The sequence below is a fragment of the Colletotrichum lupini genome, chromosome 1 (genome assembly GCF_023278565.1).
Source record: "Colletotrichum lupini chromosome 1, complete sequence".
NCBI lineage: Eukaryota > Fungi > Ascomycota > Sordariomycetes > Glomerellales > Glomerellaceae > Colletotrichum > Colletotrichum lupini.
In genome coordinates, this window is record NC_064672.1 from 7,228,281 (window position 1) to 7,245,363 (window position 17,083).

Here is a 17,083-nt window from a genome sequence, read left to right on the forward strand (position 1 = left end):
CAGGGCTTGACCACAATGATCTGTTGCAGCCTAGGACTGCCCTATCAACACGGCGACCCTCGGCCCCTCCCCCAAAAATACGTCCACCAGTTCAGCCAAACCCCACAAGGGGACATGAGCAAGGTTACGGGTGCTACGGTGTCTCTATTCCGGCGGGGAAATTTCTCCTGATCGGATATCATAGCCGGTTGCCCGCGGGCGTCGTTATCTAGGTACTGCGTAATAAGGTACCTTGCCCTTACATATTTACGGAGTGCGGCACCGAAACAGCCCGGCATTCAAGAGAGTTAGACAATCAAGAGGCACTCTAACGATACTAAGTCACCGAACTCTAGTCTATCTTGGCCGGTTCTTACCTCCTAAAGTCCGAGCCATGTTGTTGATATGTCGGCGACAGTGAGGTGGGAGTGTTGCCATTGGCCTTTCAGTGTCAATGTTCATGGAAACAGAACGGTTTGTAAGGCCGACGGATGTGGCCCAAAGATTCTGATGCCATGAGCGACGCAACTCAACACAATTCTCGCGCTTTCCTAGACGGCTTTGATTGAAGTTCTTTACCTCAGTTGCCCGCTACCTCGAAACATACAACGTAACCGCCTTTTATGTACACACAAGTACCAAGAAACTAAGAGGGCATGTGTTGATTGTGGAATATTGAAGTCTATCTATCCAAGCCCCTTGATCAAGTGGAAAGTTTAGCATCTAAGTCTACTCATTTATGCGCCGATGCCTCGACAACTCCTTGCGTCTAGTCTAGATAAGAGCGAAAATCTATTCCTTCAAGATGCGATCAACCAGCTTAGTTGCCTGTAGCACTTCTTCATCTTGGAAGTGTTTTCCGACAAGCTGTAAACAAATTGGCATGTCGTGGAAAAGGTCGGCATCATCTAAATAACGTCACACCGTCAGCACATGGGACGCGACAACTGAAGGAGCTCGAGTGAGCTAGGGGCGGTGACTTACAGGCCTTCCATTCTCTAGCATCATAGTCATTCCGAGGCGTGTAACCTTCTTCGGGCTTGTCAATGGCTTTGTCAACCTTCAGTCCGCTCGGCAAGATGGCTGCTGGTTGGTCTAGCACGTTCCAAATGGCCGTGTAATTCCAGTACTCGGCGCCGCCTTGCAACACACCCGCACCAACGTATGCAGGACATAGTATGACATCGACGCCTCTGTGCTTCATCAGAGCATGATAGTCTCGTCGATATGTCTCTCTTCTATAGTTGAGGTTCCAGTTCTCTGCGACTGTAAGTGGCTCGGCCTTTGAGAATCTGAAAGCATGCTCGGTAAGTGGGAGGACCGGCTCGCCACTTTCGGCGAATGTGTCGAGGTACGGCTTTGGCCCTTGGGGGAAATACAACGAGGACTGATTCTGGTTAGTCGAGATGAACCTTGCAGAACCTATTCTACAGATACTTGAAAAAGAGGGTCCAGGCAGGTAAAGAAGAAAGAAGAAAGAGAAAGGAAAGGAAAAATGGAATGGCGACTTACTACTATTTCCCAGCCGCGCTGGTGGTCAAAGGGTTCCCAGTCTACCACTTTCACACCTGACTGTTTCAATTTTTCCGCGGCTGAACGAAGAGCCCGTAGGACCGGCGGATGTGGTTTGACGAAACTTCGACCCGTTCAAGTCAGTCACAAAGACATTAGAAGACAGGGAAAGGAACATACCCATCGTCCAACATAATTCCCACCGTTATCTCTTTCCTGGGATTGACAGGTCTCCATGGCACTGGAACCAACATAGTCTCAGTATCCCACGGTTCAGCTGCAAGAACAGCACTCATGAACAATTCCAGATCATCAACGCTCTGGCCCAAGGGTCCAACCACACCCCGGATACTCTCTTGTCCAGATGTGATACCAAAATTTCCAAGGTTTGGCACACGCAGAGCCGTCGGTCGAAGTCCATAACAACCATTGAAGGCGGCAGGGATGCGTATACTCCCGCCAATATCTGTGCCCACGCCAATCACTGAGCATTTCGCGCCGACTGATACTCCTTCACCACCGGATGATCCTCCGGGCGAGCAAAGAAGGTTGCGTGGGTTCCTAGTTAGCCCGGTGATATTATTATTGCAGTCCAGATGCTGTGGAGCAAAGAATGTTAACTTATTTCCAACCTCTCAAGTTTATTGTCACAGAAAAGACTAGTATACCTACCATGAGACTCTGCGGTTGATTCGTTCTGACATGAATAACTGCTCCTGCCTTCTTCAAAATCTGGATGGAAAGAGCGTCTTCAAGCGGGATGTTTGTGATCTTTGATACAAACCCTGCGTGCGTGATATGGCCACCCATGCCGATGTGTTCCTATCAGTAGCGAGTCAGTAATCACACCCCTCGACGCGGGACTAGAGGGACAAAATCTACCTTGACTGATATCGGGATGCCATGAAGAGGGCCGACCAGCTGGCCTGTTTTTTGGAAGTACGCATCAAGTTCGTTGGCCTTCTGAAGGGCATCTTCTGCTAAAATCTCGGTAGCAAAGTTGGTCTAGCACGTGAAAATAATGCGTTAGCTAGAAATATCCCTACACAATGTGATATCTTCATACCAATTGATGAATCATGGTTGTTTTCTTCAGAAAAGCGGCGACAACTTGTTTTACAGTCCATTGGCCGCTCTTGTACTTTCCTAACAAGCTCGAGGCATCCTGCTCAGTCATCCGAATTTCCTCCGTAGTCAAAATTCCAGACTCATTTGGGATATCAAGCACATTTTGACGATCTTTCGGAGGTATTTGGTCGCTTGCCAACTCATACTCCTTGGGAATTGACTTCTTCTGGATGTCGATACAGACTTGTGCGAGTTCCCGCCAGCCTTTTGGAATTGTGGTGATTGCCATTTTGGGCGAGCTTGGGAATGTTAGGGGTCGGGGATGCTGTGTAAGTTGCGTCACATTGCACGGCACTTCAAAGCAAGACCCCAAAAACAGAAGAAAAAAAATACCACAAAATAGCTGGCTGGCTTCACTAATATCGTCTGCCTACTTTTACTAGTGTACGCGTTGTAAGAGGCACCCTATCTGAAGCGATAATGTCTTCCCTATCTGCCATCCCTAGATAGCGCCAAATTGAGCTCTCTCGGCCTATCGCTGTCAACTGCCAACTTGGTCCAGTGGTGGGCCTAAATCCTTCATCCCAGTGCAACATCCGGCACCCTTGTTTTTCGGGGCTCCGCTCTATGCGGGCGGTTGACGACCCAGGAACGAGGAGATGTAAGCGCATATCTTTAGGCGGATTATGGTTGATGTTCTGCTATCGTTATCCAGGGCTCTCTACAAACATGGCGTTTTACGTTCGCGTCCCTCTCTAGCGTCGTTATCTACCATGCTGGGTAGCTTGACTGTCAGCCATCTCCTAAGGAACGCCCAGGTCAATGTCCGAGACTGAGAACCTGGTTGTCTTATCAAAATTCCCCGCAAAGTGACGCCTTGGCCAACGCTGGCCTAGCTAACAAGTCCCATCCGTAACTCGCTTCATACCCAGATAGCTGATAGCCGTACCCGGGTGGCGGGTGTGTGCACCCAGTCTGGTTGAACCGTTCCTTGGGATCGCCATACCACATCAACGTTTCTACGAGTTACGCTGATAAGTAGCTGAAGCCGCACATCACTCCCAGATACTCAAAGAGCGCTATTTTCTGTTCGAATACCTCCTGTGCCAGCTTTATCTGTGCGGGAACTCTGAAAGATCGACACAGCCGCAGCTTTCGAGTTTCTTTGGGGTCGACTGACCCGACAGCAACCAAATGGCTCACGACACCCCCGCTCAGACGGATGGCGATGGCCTGCCTCCTGGTACCACCAGACTTATCGACGTAGATGGCTCAGTCATCAGCAAACATGCTTCCGGATCCGATGAGGCGGACATCATTCTAATTCCCCGCCCGTCGGAATATCCCGAGGATCCGTTGAACTGGACCAAGAAGCGAAAATGGCTTGCGACATCTTGCGTCTTGGTTTACACCGTCATGATAGCGATTCCGAGTAGTGCTGTCTATTCTGTCGTCACCCCCATCAGAAAAGCAACTGGATTGTCGCTTTCAGATATCAACAATGGCACGGGAATCATGGTGAGGAGAGTCCATATCGCAATCTTAAAGCCATGCTGACGTGTAACTCCTGCTCTAGTTCCTGTTCTATGGCTGGGGTTGTCTGATCTGGCAACCGTTTGCGCTGCAGTACGGCAAGCGACCAGCGTATCTGGCGTCTCTTATCGCCAACATTGTTAGTTCTTCAAGCGAACCCAGCGTCAATGATGAAATCATTCCTAATGTGTCGGCTTCTAGATCATCCTTGCTACCGCCCCGATGTGCACCACGAAACACACATATCTGGCTAATCGCATCCTGCTTGGGCTTTTTGGGGCCCCGGTTGAATCTGTGTGCGAAATTTCTATCACAGATATCGTAGGAACCCAAGCAGGCCCCAAAGAATGCGCTTGACTAACCAACGAACAGTGGTTCGCGCACCAGCGCCCTAAATACCTTGCACTCTACGGGTGGGGTCTTTCAATGACGGGCAAGCTTGCTCCAATGCTTTCGGGCTTCATCAACGTGGGCATGGGTTGGAAATGGACTCTCGTAAGTCATGTTCTCTTACGGCCTTTAGCCCCTATCCCTCCCTGCCGTATCTAGCTAATTCTTGCCTACTAAAGTGGTGGTGTTCTATATTCAACGGCATTGCTCTCGTCTACTGCTTCCTTTTCATGGAGGAGACCAACTATGATCGTCCCGCGCGGCCTGTCGAAGACAGCACATCCACAGGTCATGCAACCGGAGTTCGAGAGCAGCACAACGGGAGCGATGCGGACGAGAAGTCGTCTAATATTAGATTACGAGGCAGAAAAGGGGCCCTATTAGGTAGTTAGGTAGGGGTGGTAGGTAGGCAGTCTGGGCCCGTGCAGACGGACCCTTCCACCTACCTATACCCACTGAGGGACCGCGGGCTCTGCCCACGATCTTCCCCTCTTATATACACGTAATAAACCTATACTAACCTATTAACCTAGTTACGACCAAAAGGTCTAACCTATTTACGTATATACTAATACTAATTAGTAGTTAAATTATATATATATTTCTACTATAAGTTAATAAGAATATAACTATAAAAGAGATAGCCTCGACTTACCTTACTAGCTATTCCGACTTATTAACTTAGTTCCGTTTATTTAATTAATAATAAGCGGCTTAGTTTATACTATTTTAGCTCTCCTCTACTACTACTAGCTAATAACTAATTAACTAGTTATAGGCCGTTAAGAGCGCGCTTTATTATATATAATCTCTTTTATTAAGATTACTACTACGAAAAAATTAACTATTTTATTATTGTTATTAACCTTACCTCTATTATTAATATTATCTTAACTAGCCTTATTACTATTATTAACTTCTTTTTAATTAAACTATTCGTAAAGGAATCTATTTTAAATATATTATAGCTAAGTACTACTTTAAACTAATAATAAATAAGAGGAGATTAATTACTAAGAAATTAATTTAATAATCGCTAGTATACTAATATTTAATAATAATAAGACCTTTAGAATTATAAATACGTTAATAATAAATCTCTTACTAATAGCGAAGTATTCCGAGATACTAAGGAAAAGAAAAGATCTCGATAGTAGTAATAATAAGGATCTATTTTATATTACTAATAAATTTACCTCTTTTTAACTTAACAAAAGCTCCGAGACTAGACTAGTAAAATAAAGTATAAGAAGTGCTAAAAGGAATTACTAATTAGTAACCGACGGAATCCTCTATTTATTACTAAAAGTACGGTTATAAAAGGCCTTTCTTCCCTTTTAATAACCTTTTATTAACCTTAGTAACCTTCTATTTATATACCTCGTTAAAGGAGTAGAATTTTCTAATTAATAATAATAACCCGCTTATTATTATTAAAACGATCGCTACGACCGACCTACTACTCTTTTTAACCTAACTAATATTATATTATAATTATAATATAATAATTATATTTTATAATAATCTTTTATTATATAACCTATTTCGTAAATATATTATAATAACCGCTAGCCCTAGTAATAAGTAAAAAGGGTCTAATAATTAGTTAATATTACCTCTAGCCTACTTATATTCTTAAATTATAGAACTATACTTAATTCTAATTTACTAATAGGACTACGTTAACCTAACTTAATAGGGCTTATTTAATATTATACCTACCCTTATAAATAATAAAAAGCTTAATACCTTTATTTTCTATATAATAGGATACTATTATTGAGACGGCCTAATAAGTAAGGAGCTATAAAAGGACTTTAAACCCGACTTCTAAAGCTAAGAGTAAGGGGCTTTTTAAAAATAAAAAGTGCGATTCTTAAAAAGCTAAAAGACTTTTTTATAAATAATAGTATTAATTTAAGAATTAGAGATCGTAGTTCAATAATAAAAAAGATTATTAGCGCCCTTAATACTTAATACTTCTTTACTTAGATTTTTAAAGAGATCGTAACTTACTATAGCTATACTAAATATTTTAATATATTATATTACGATCCTTATTTCTTTTACTTACTACTCCCGTAATTAATAAATACTAATAATCTTATTTAATAAGCTAGAAAAATAGTAAGGGAATCCGTATAACCCTAACTTACTTAATCCTAATAATTAAAATTCCGACTTTAGCTTTATTATTAACTAACCGACTTATTACCTCTTTAAAAAAAAGAAGAGAAAGAACTAGAGAATAAAGTTATTATTACTTAATAACGAAATTTACCCCGTTAGATACTATACTTTAATATAAAAACTAAAGACGATATTATACTTAATACTTACTAATTAATTAACCTTACTAAGCTTTATAATAATAAGAATAAGTATAGTAATAAGAAGTATAATATTTTTAGTAAGAAGCTTCGGATTTTTAAAGTACTATATTAATAAGTAAGAATTAGTAAACGATACTATTTTAATACTTTCTTAAATATACTTAAAAAAGGGCGTTAACCTTTTACTTTAACTAACTTAGTAATACTTCTAACCCGTTTAGTTTTAATATAATATACTAAAGGACCTAGGAATACTTTAAGCTACTTACGAGCCGTTAAAACTACCTCGCTAAGCTCTATAACCTCTATTAATACTCTATAGTTTATAAGAACCTAGGTAAGTCGAACTAATAGATTTTATAAGTACTAATTAATTATATTATAATTCTCTACGAGGCGCTAGCTACTTAGGGATCTATTCTTAATATAAATAACTAACTCCTTTATTATATAAGTAGTATATTAAAGTATAAACTTACTATACTTAACTTAGTACTTATATTTACTAATATCTATTACTAGCTTAGTATTTTAATTAATACTATAGAGAGAGAGCGTAACCGTAATAGGTAGTAGTAATATTTTTAAAATAGTATTTATAATAAAGAGGTCCCCGCTATTTATTAAACTAACCGTATTTATAATAACTTTAGTAAAAAGACCTAATTTAATAAGCGGAATTAATACGGCCGTAGTACTATTAATAAAAAGTGTTTTGTTTATTATAAAACCGGCTATTAATTAACTAAGTACTTAGAGAAAGAGCGACGTTAAGTATATAAGAAATATAAAAATAGTAAGGAAAGAAATAAGAAATTTATACCGAGCTTATATTTATAGTTCTTTACTTTTTATAAGGGAACTACCCTTATTAATAACGACGACGATAATAATACTATAATCTAATACTTTAATAGCCTTAATTTTAATTATAAGGATAACTATAAGGACGAAGTTTAGATCTTAATAATATACTTTATAACTATTACTAATAGCAGAACCCTTATAAATATCCTTACTACTTAGGTAATAGAGTATAGTTTTATTAATACTACCTTTATTCATAAGTTAACTAAGCCTATAGAACTAGTAGCCTCTTTTTTATTAAATAAGAGGTACTTATTAAGGGATTTTTAAAGTATTATACCTAATACTAGCGCTACGCAATTCTTAATTACGGGCTACCCTTAACTCTTTATATTATAATAATAACGACCCGAAGTTATTCTTAATACCTCTAGAGCTAGCGAAGTAAGTATTCGATTTAGTAATAGCGAACCCATAAAGTTATTAAGATCTATAGTCGTTAATACCCTATTTAATAATATTACTTTTTACGTCTTATTAACTAATACTCTTTTTTTATATTACTTAAAGGATATAAATAAGCTAGGAATATACTTTAATAATATTAATAACTTACTAATTAAGGGAGATATTATAGTACTTATTATTTATAAATAGGGATACCCTTAGCTTCTGCTTTTTAATAATAAAAAGGCTATTACTAATTACTTAATAAAGGGCGAATTATATTACTTATATCGGCGCTTTAACTACCCTTTAGTTCCTCGTCTCTTAAAATTACTTTAGTAATTTAGTAACGATATAAAAATCGTAGCCCTCGAGAAGCTTATAAAAATCTATTAATAATACTAATTTAACGTTACTACCCCTAGCCAATTTAAATTTACCTTATAAAATAATTATAATTTTAATTATAAAATCGTAATTAACGTAATATACTTAATAAATTATAAGGGTCCTAACTAACTAATACTCTACGTCGTTAATACTACTACTTTTTTTTAAGTAGTAAGGTTCTTTGCGGATATAATTACGAAGTATATATAAGAGGCTTTTTAGCTATATTAAATCGACGTCTACCTTAGTCTATTAAATTAGATTATTATAAATATTAATAAGAACTTTAGTACCGTAGAGTTTAAATCTTTTACTAAATTTATATTTATTAAAGTTAAAAAAGTACCTATCGAAGCTTATAATAGTATTAATAAGGCTAAGAAATACTACGTAGTACTTAAAAGGGTATATAATACTATTTAAAATAAGTACTTATTAATAAGCGCGGAGGCTATATTTTAGGCTATAATTAAGGTAGTTAATAATATAGTTAGCTTAAATAGCCTCGTTCCTATACTCTTCGTTTTTAGAGCTTTTCTATATACTTTTAATAAATCTCTACTATTATTAAATATTATTTAACGTATAAAAGTAGTTAAAAATAATAAGGGAAGTCTACAGACTTTATATTAATAAGTAAATAAGCGAAGTACTAACTACTTAAAACGGACTAAACATCTCTTATATTATTAATCTATTACTATAATTAGATATTAAAGTTTAATAAAAAAATAAGGGATAAAAAGGCCTATTTAAGCTCGTTTTAATAAATAGTACTACTTATATAGTAAAGTTACCTTATAGCTTAATAAGCTTCCGGGCTACTATAGTTAAACCCTAGTACTTAGAAGAGGTTAATCCCGAGCCGCTAGCTACGATAATAGAGTATATTAACTACTTACTAATCCCTATAGTTAACTAGCTAACTAATAATAGCGCTACTATAAATAAAGTCCTTAATAAGATCGTTATTATAATTAATAATAACTCTCTATTATAAAGTAAAAGGACTAGAAAAATATTAATACGGCGTAGTTATAATAATATTTCTATGACTATAACCTACTTTATATTTAAAAAAAAAGTAAATCTTAAGCTAGCTACTAAACTCCGTAATAAGGGTATTATTATTACCCTAGGAGTACTTTTTATAAAATCTATTAATAAGGAGCTTTTAGGATTAGTAAAAAGAGGGGTAATTAAATTTATTTAACTTAGCCCTAAATATAGGGATATAAGGATATTTAAGTCTTAATTCGTTAACGAGATTAAGAACCTAAAACTTAACCTTATTAAAAAATCTTACTTAGTTATATAAGGGTATAATAACGAGGGGAAAAAAGAGATCCTTACGTAATTACTAATAATTTAAAGAACTAGTTAATATCTAATCCTTACCCTAGCCCCGACTCTAATTTAAAAAAGCTACGTCGTTTAGCTACGAAATATTACCTAAGTATATATATAATCGAGCTAACCTCTTTATTATAAGGTTTTTACCTAATTACTAGGTCGGATCCGTTATTTATACCCTAAGGGCACTATTTTATACGTTATATAGCTACTATATAGTCTTATAAAATCTAGTACTTATTAATAAGTAATATATAATAAGTATTATTTAAAGATGCTCTAGATAATAATATTTACGTTTAATCTATACTTATTAATCTTAATAAGAAAAAGCGGATTATTTAGTATTATTAGTATATAGACCGATAATACTATTAGATTATTAAATAAGATTTTTAATTAAAAAGAAGAAACCGAGCTTAAGCGCGCTAAGCTATTAACTAAATTAAAATAATAATTATTAGTTAACGAGCCGCTTATTTTTAATAGCGGGATTATTTTATTAAAAGGTATTAATATAGTGCTTAAATAGAAGAATTAAGGAAAGAAGTTTAAGTAAGTTAACCCCTCGGTATTAAATACTAAATAATAATTCGTTAAGTAGCGAGCTCGAAGTACTTATATCGTATTAATTTACTAACTAAAGGTAGCTTTTAATACGTTATTTATTACTTAATACTAAATAAATCCGTTATTTATTAACTACGCTATGCTAAACTATTATATTAAATAGTAAATAGATTACTTAGACCGAGGGCTTATATTCGTACTATTAAATCTAACTATAGCTAAACTCTTCGTTTTTATAAATAGGTTATTTACGAATAACGCTAATTATACTTTATAGCCAGGTTATATTATTATCCTTATAAATAAAAAATAAACTAACGAGAGCTTTACGATTAATAATAATATTATCTACTATAGCTCTATAAAAAGTAAAAGGATTACCTAGAGCGTACTAATATTAAAGGTCTATAAAATAGTCGTAGGCATTAACGTTACCTATACTATTTTAACTACTTTAAACCTTATTACTAAATAACTTAACGTTCCGAAGATCCCTATTATAATCTATATAAATTTATACTTATTATATAAATACCTCGTTAAGCTAGGTATTACGAAGGAAAAGCGCTTTATAATAAATATTATAATACTTAGGTAATTATATAAACGCCGCGAGCTCTACGAGATCTATTAAATTAGTAATAATAATAACCTAGCTAACGGGTTTATAAAAAGTATACTAAATAAGTCCCTCGAATAATTTATTAGCAAAGGAATTATTATAATTAAAATAAAAGGATAGGTAATACGTAATTAAAATAATAGTATACTATAAGTAATAAGTTATTTAATAAACGTATATACCTCTCGGGCTTTAGTTTAGAGAGAAACGTACGTATTCGGGGCGTAGTTAGATTAATAAAAAGCTCTTTTTTAATTATACTAAATTTAACGATTTCCGAGGAGTTTAGGTATATAGATTATATATATTAGAGGATTAGGAAGTAATTAAAAAGAGGGGATACTAAAATTTTTATATAAATAATTATAATAAAAGCTATATTAAAATTTTAGTATATAGCTTTAGGTATTTCTAAATAGGGGATTAACTATAGATTTTATTACTAGTTCTTACTAACGGGGGACCTAGCCCCTATTCTAGCCTTTTTTATTATAAAAATAGAAGACTACTAATATTAGATTATAAGGTAGAAAAGGGGCCCTATTAGGTAGTTAAGTAGGGGTAGTAAGTAAGTAATCTAGGCCCATGTAGACGGACCCTTCTACCTACTTATACTTACTAAGGGACCGCGGGCTCTGCCCACGATCTTCCCCTCTTATACACACGCAATAGACCTATACTAACCTATTAACCTAGTCGTAACCAAAAGGTCTAACCTGCCTACTTGTATACCAACATCTAATAAGGCGGACGAGAAAAACATAACAAATGCCAAACCTGTTGATACCGAAACTGGGCAGATGATCTATCCTCGCAAGACTTATATCCAGAAGCTCAGTATCAAGGACAAGGCTAGGCCCAACCGCATGTTGGATATTGCACTTAGTGGACTTAGAGGTTTCACATACCCCTCAGTCGTTTACGCAGGGTGGGAATCTTCTTCTTATGATGAGATGAATCTGATAGCTAAGTTGTACTTAGTCTGATGTACGGTGCCAACAATTTAGTATGGTCGGGTGTGCAGAACGCTACGGCTGGTACTGTATACACCACGATGTACGGCTTCTCTACTGCCGGTGTAGCAGCGGCTTATGCCGGAGGCTTACTCGGTACTATGGTTGGGTAAGTGTTTCCTAGATACTTCTCAAAAGGGAAAGGAAGAGATCGTTGACTTATGCATCCTGGCAGAGGCTACTACTGCGGCAAGGTCGGTCGGCTGCTCACGATCCGCCTCGCCCGACGCAACAATGGAATCTCGGAGTCGGAACACTCCCTCTGGCTCTTCTCCGCATCAATGTTTCTGGTACCATTCAGCATGCTCCTATACGGCCTGGGTGTGACCTACCACATTCACTGGATGGGCCTCGTCATCTCCCAGTTCACCCTCGCCATCAACAACGCCCTTGCTGTGGCGGGATCACTCGGATATGCCATCGCGTCGTATCCGCAGCTTAGCGGTGACATGATCACCACATGCGTCATCATCCGCAACACCATGTCGTTTGCAATCAACTATGGAATCACTCCTTGGCTAAACCATATGGGATATCGCGATACCTACATTATCGTTGCCGCGATCGGATTCGTCTGGAATGCCAGTATCTTCGTCATGACCAAGTACGGTAGGACTATCAGAGAGAATAGTGCGAGCAGATACTGGCGTCATGTTGCCAAAGCGCATGCCAAAGGCCTCAGTCACTGACATGCGGTGCAAATACGATGCCTGCCGTCCATTTTCGTTGAATTAGTACCATAGGATGGAAAGAGATATGCAGCATTACATACTTTAGTTGCTGTCTCCTAATCATCTTTCACTTTCACTGCATGTTGTCAATTGAACACAAAGACTTTTGCCCACAACCCTTGATTACACCGCACAAGTCCTCTCGATAGCACTCATCACCACAGACTCTCTAGGAATGTCCTCGGTGCGCTTAGTCCAGACTCCTTCTAGATCATCGAGAATCCTTTGAATTTCTCCATACCCCATACGCTCTACCATTTGCGTCAGAACACGCCGGATCAACGAGATATCCTCAGAAGAGGTAACAGAGTAACCAAGTATCAACATCGGCCAAGCCCCCAAGAAGCACCGCGTCCACGTTTCATAGGCGGCTGGTCGACGAAGAATCTCAAAGGCACGCTGCACTTGCCATCTTGGTGCACTTCGTGTTGGATGTAAAGGGTTCCAGCTGTTCTGCGTAGTTCTTGGGACCTGTGGCCATAAAGTGTGGTTGGCGAGTGAAAACTCTGCGATGTAATCTAGGAGCAGCGAAGCGCCCAAAACGAAAAGAGTAACAGCGTCTTTGTGAAAGCTCGTCATGGACAAAGGGCAGCTGGCTCCTCCATCTTCTATCAGTACGAGGCCTTCCCATGTTTCCATCTCCTCTCTCATCCGAATCAGAAACTCTTCAGTCGGATGCTTGGGTGAGTTGAGGACGTCAATGAGGTCCGTTATGAGACGATATAGCGGCAGTGGTAAGCCCAGTACGGGGCTATCACCTTCGGATAATATGTCGATGAGTTTCCTTGCGTTGAGACCATGTTCGGATCGATCGAGGAATTGTTCATCCACATGAAAGTTGGGAGCGAATGGCTTTCGCATAGCAAGCAGGAATGCTTGATAAAGCACGCTCTCCGTATTAATTCGATGTAGAGGTCTCGACATTGACATGGGTGAGCAGGTGTCTTCGTATCTAAGCTTGAGTAGGTTCATAGCGCCGTCGACATGCTTCCTCGCGTCTAAAGTCTCGTCGGGCGGCCCCCACATCTTTCAAATTAATGAGACCGGGTTGGGATTTGAGACTCAGCAACAACGGGATACTTACATCGTATAAGTAAAGATACACAACGGTGGTCAGCAGCGGATCGTCAGGCCCCTTGGCGGATGCACCCAAGTCATGAAGAGCACGATTGACCAGTTCCACGGCACGGAAGTAGTACCCCAGTGCCGCATCATGATACCTCCTTGACCTCAGAAGCATGCACTTATTAGAAGCACACGCAGCTAGGACAGCGCACTTTACGCTTTCAGAGCGAAGCATCATGCTCATCACCTGCGATCCATAGCCCTCCAGGTCTCTTTCTCTCACTGTGGGGAGTAAGAGTACGGAGAGGAATATGTTGAAGTAGTGGTGGGTCAGCTCCTGTTCGAGATCCGGCAGCTCTCTTAATTCCCGAGAGATGATGGAATCTTTGCTGCAGGAAGATGGTGAAGGCAAGGTCCTGTCATCAGAGAAAGATCGGCGAGATCGGTGACGTCTATCGTACATGTCGTCGGAGGACGGCCACGTGCAACCACGTCCTGAAGCAACGCAGGCGCGGCATACTGGTTTCTCCTCGCCGCATTTCACTCTTCTCTTCCTGCCTGCTACGTATTAGCAACGTTCCTAATGTCGAATAGGCGAATCGAACTGACTCACAGGTCGAGCACCCGGTCTTCGTTCGCAATTTGGCTTTGGGCATGTTGATGCACGTGTAACAAACATGTATTGAGGCGCTGAAATCAGCAATCGGTAGTGACGAAGCAGATATGCCAGCTGCGAAGCAAGGCTGCCTACTTCAAAGACCCAATCAAAGGGGATACGCAGGATCGGCATGTCTTATCATAGGGAAAATGGTGCACAGCCCCGCACGAACATCGTCCTAACATCCATGGTGGGCCGGCTTATCGTATGACTTGGAGTACATACCATACCGTTGCGGGGTTGATTGCACATATCTACAACCTAGAACCTTGCACACCATCTGAGTTCGTCTGCGGCATGTATGGCAAGTATTCTAGGCAGTTGCTCTGGTGAAATCACCTTCTTTCGCACCAATGCGAATGGTTCAACAATCTAGATGATGACTTTGAGTGCTAGCCGGCCGCCGTGTTGAGTACAAATTTTTAATCGCGACCTCGCGAAGTGTGGCACAGAAATCTGCCCGCGAGCTATACCGCAATGGTCCAAATCTAGGTGCCTACATGGGGGCCTATGTTCCATTGATGAGAGAAAACCATGCGGCCAGTAATGAATCAAGATTATTCAATTATTCAACGGGGCTTTCAAGGCTTGAAAATATTGAGATATTACAAAATAAGGGCCAAGTTCACCTCAATTTTGTATGATCTTCGTCACCAAATCTGCTGCAGCCACCGTCTCCTCGTCCCGGAAGTGCTTGCCAGCGAGCTGGAGAGCGATCGGGGCATCGACAAACGCTTCGGGAATATCTGAGTTTTTTTGGTAAATATCATATGCTCAATCGAGAAACCATAGCCACGGGACGTGGTGTAAACTTACATTTCTTGTACTCCCTCTCATCTGTTGCTGATCGAGGCTTGTAGTTGGCATCAACTACGTCAACCTTGGGATCGACATGAAGACCAGTCGGGAAAGTGATGCTTGGTTGATCCAGAATATTCCAGATAGTCGTGTAATGCCAGTATTGAGGAGTGCCACACTTGGCAGCCACGCCGACATAGGCGGGGCAAAGGATGAAATCGACGCCGCGATCTTTCATCACCTTATGATACCTGAGTACCAACGGTGTCAGCTATGAGCCAAGAAGATAGATATGGTTTCCCTTACTCTTCACGGAAAGCTTCTCTCCGTAAGTTCAGTTCCCAATTATCTCTGATGGTGAGCGGCTCCGGCTTACTCAAAGTTTGAGTAGTGGAACGCCCACTCCGTTAATGGTGCTACCGGCTCGCCCCCTTCTGCAAGGACTTCCTTCTGTGTCTCGGCTGCGTCTGGGAAGTAGAGAAGCTCGATTATCTCGGCTCCTTCGCTATGTTTATACGGCTCAAAGTCTACGACCTTCACCCCAGCTGCCTTAAGTTTGTCAACAGCGTACTTGAGGCCACGGGTAACTGGCGGATGAGGATGAACCATTCTGTACAGCTACCGTTAGTGGAAACTTCGAAAGCATGCATCCAAATCCCAAAATCACTTACCCATCGTCCCAAATAACACCAACAGTAAATTGGCCTGGTTGATATGGCTCCATCTTCTTCCAGGGCAGGGGAACCAGAGAGGTCTCTTCGTCCCAAGGCTCTTGGTTAAGTACAACATCTTCAAAGAGCTGAATATCCGAGATGCTGTTTGCCAAGGGGCCCAAGATACACTTGATGCTCTCTTGGCCTAGGCCCGGCAGACAAATGCCTTTGTATGGATTGCGCAGAGCCGTTGTTCGAAGACCATAGCAGCCGCAAAAGGCCGCCGGCCCACGAACGGAGCCCCCGATATCAGTCCCGAGTCCCAAGACAGAGCCACGGAGTCCGAGGCATGCTCCTTCGCCACCACTGGAGCCGCCCGATGTGAGATTGCGGTTGTAAGGGTTGACTGTCGTGCCGTAAATGGGATTGCTGCAGTCGAGGTGCTGTAGTACGACCAGTCAGTCCGGTTGTCTCGGAAATCATGAACGACGTGGCTTAACATGCAACTTTGCGGGACATTGGTGCGGACATGGAAGACAGCACCCGCTTTCGCAGCCAGCCGAAGAACTAGAGCGTCTTCTTGGGCAACGTTGTCCGCCCAAGCCACGTAGGCCGAATGCACAATCTTCCCTTTGAGTCCAATATGCTCTTTAATGGAAATCGGCAGACCATGCAGCGGTCCAACAATCTTTCCAGTCTCCTGGAATTTCGCATCGAGCTTTGCAGCAGCAGCTAACGCTTCATCGACCAAGAACTCGGTCGCGAAGTTGGTCAGCTGATGAGCCACATGAGCGCGCTTCAGAAACGCTGTAACTGTCTCAACGGCGGTAAGCTTGCCAGCAGCCATCCGGCTTACTAGCTCAGTGCCGCTACAGGCTGTAATCTCCTGCTCCTGTGGAGTCAACAGCTTGCATGTGTCGATGAACTTGGAGATATTCAGCTGGCTTGGGGAAGGCAGGTCTTCCGGAGCCAAGAGCCATTTTGGATTGAGAGAGTCTTTGAGGATCTTCCTCAACTTATCAGCCTTGAGTTCCCACGAAGCTGGTGCAAGCGAACCCATGATGAGTGATACACTGGAGAAGAGACTAGGACAAAACGATGGAAGTTGATGATGGTAAAAGAGGGTGCGCCGGAGGGGAGGACCGTCAGATGTTGGATATA

At 40.4% G+C, this 17,083-nt stretch overlaps 4 protein-coding genes across 4 annotated transcripts; 2 read left to right on the plus strand and 2 right to left on the minus strand.

The window, feature by feature from the left end:
• Positions 1-771: 771 nt before the first annotated feature.
• CLUP02_02062 (amidase) lies at positions 772-2,848 on the minus strand (the record flags this gene model as incomplete). The annotated part of the gene is made up of 7 exons (XM_049281097.1): positions 772-887; positions 964-1,366; positions 1,492-1,615; positions 1,672-2,090; positions 2,164-2,313; positions 2,374-2,496; positions 2,558-2,848. 7 exons carry the CDS (start codon positions 2,846-2,848, stop codon positions 772-774), a joined length of 1,626 nt encoding a protein of 541 aa, XP_049137054.1.
• Positions 2,849-3,753: 905 nt separating this feature from the next.
• On the plus strand, positions 3,754-4,941 carry CLUP02_02063 (major facilitator superfamily transporter; the record flags this gene model as incomplete). The annotated part of the gene is made up of 6 exons (XM_049281098.1): positions 3,754-4,077; positions 4,136-4,231; positions 4,294-4,386; positions 4,465-4,587; positions 4,662-4,822; positions 4,911-4,941. The coding sequence occupies 6 exons, from the start codon at positions 3,754-3,756 to the stop codon at positions 4,939-4,941; spliced, it is 828 nt and encodes a 275-aa protein (XP_049137055.1).
• A 6,764-nt stretch (positions 4,942-11,705) lies between these two features.
• Positions 11,706-12,706, plus strand: CLUP02_02064 (major facilitator superfamily transporter; the record flags this gene model as incomplete). Its single annotated transcript, XM_049281099.1, has 3 exons — positions 11,706-11,932; positions 11,986-12,126; positions 12,193-12,706. Coding segments are annotated over 3 exons (882 nt in total), but the record flags the coding sequence as incomplete, so codon positions are not given.
• Positions 12,707-12,804: 98 nt separating this feature from the next.
• On the minus strand, positions 12,805-16,982 carry CLUP02_02065 (uncharacterized protein; the record flags this gene model as incomplete). Its single annotated transcript, XM_049281100.1, has 13 exons — positions 12,805-12,818; positions 12,883-13,774; positions 13,854-13,971; positions 14,026-14,371; positions 14,427-14,503; positions 14,591-14,649; positions 14,697-14,732; positions 14,811-14,843; positions 15,126-15,217; positions 15,288-15,520; positions 15,646-15,879; positions 15,941-16,365; positions 16,440-16,982. 13 exons carry the CDS (start codon positions 16,980-16,982, stop codon positions 12,805-12,807), a joined length of 3,102 nt encoding a protein of 1,033 aa, XP_049137057.1.
• Positions 16,983-17,083: the final 101 nt, after the last annotated feature.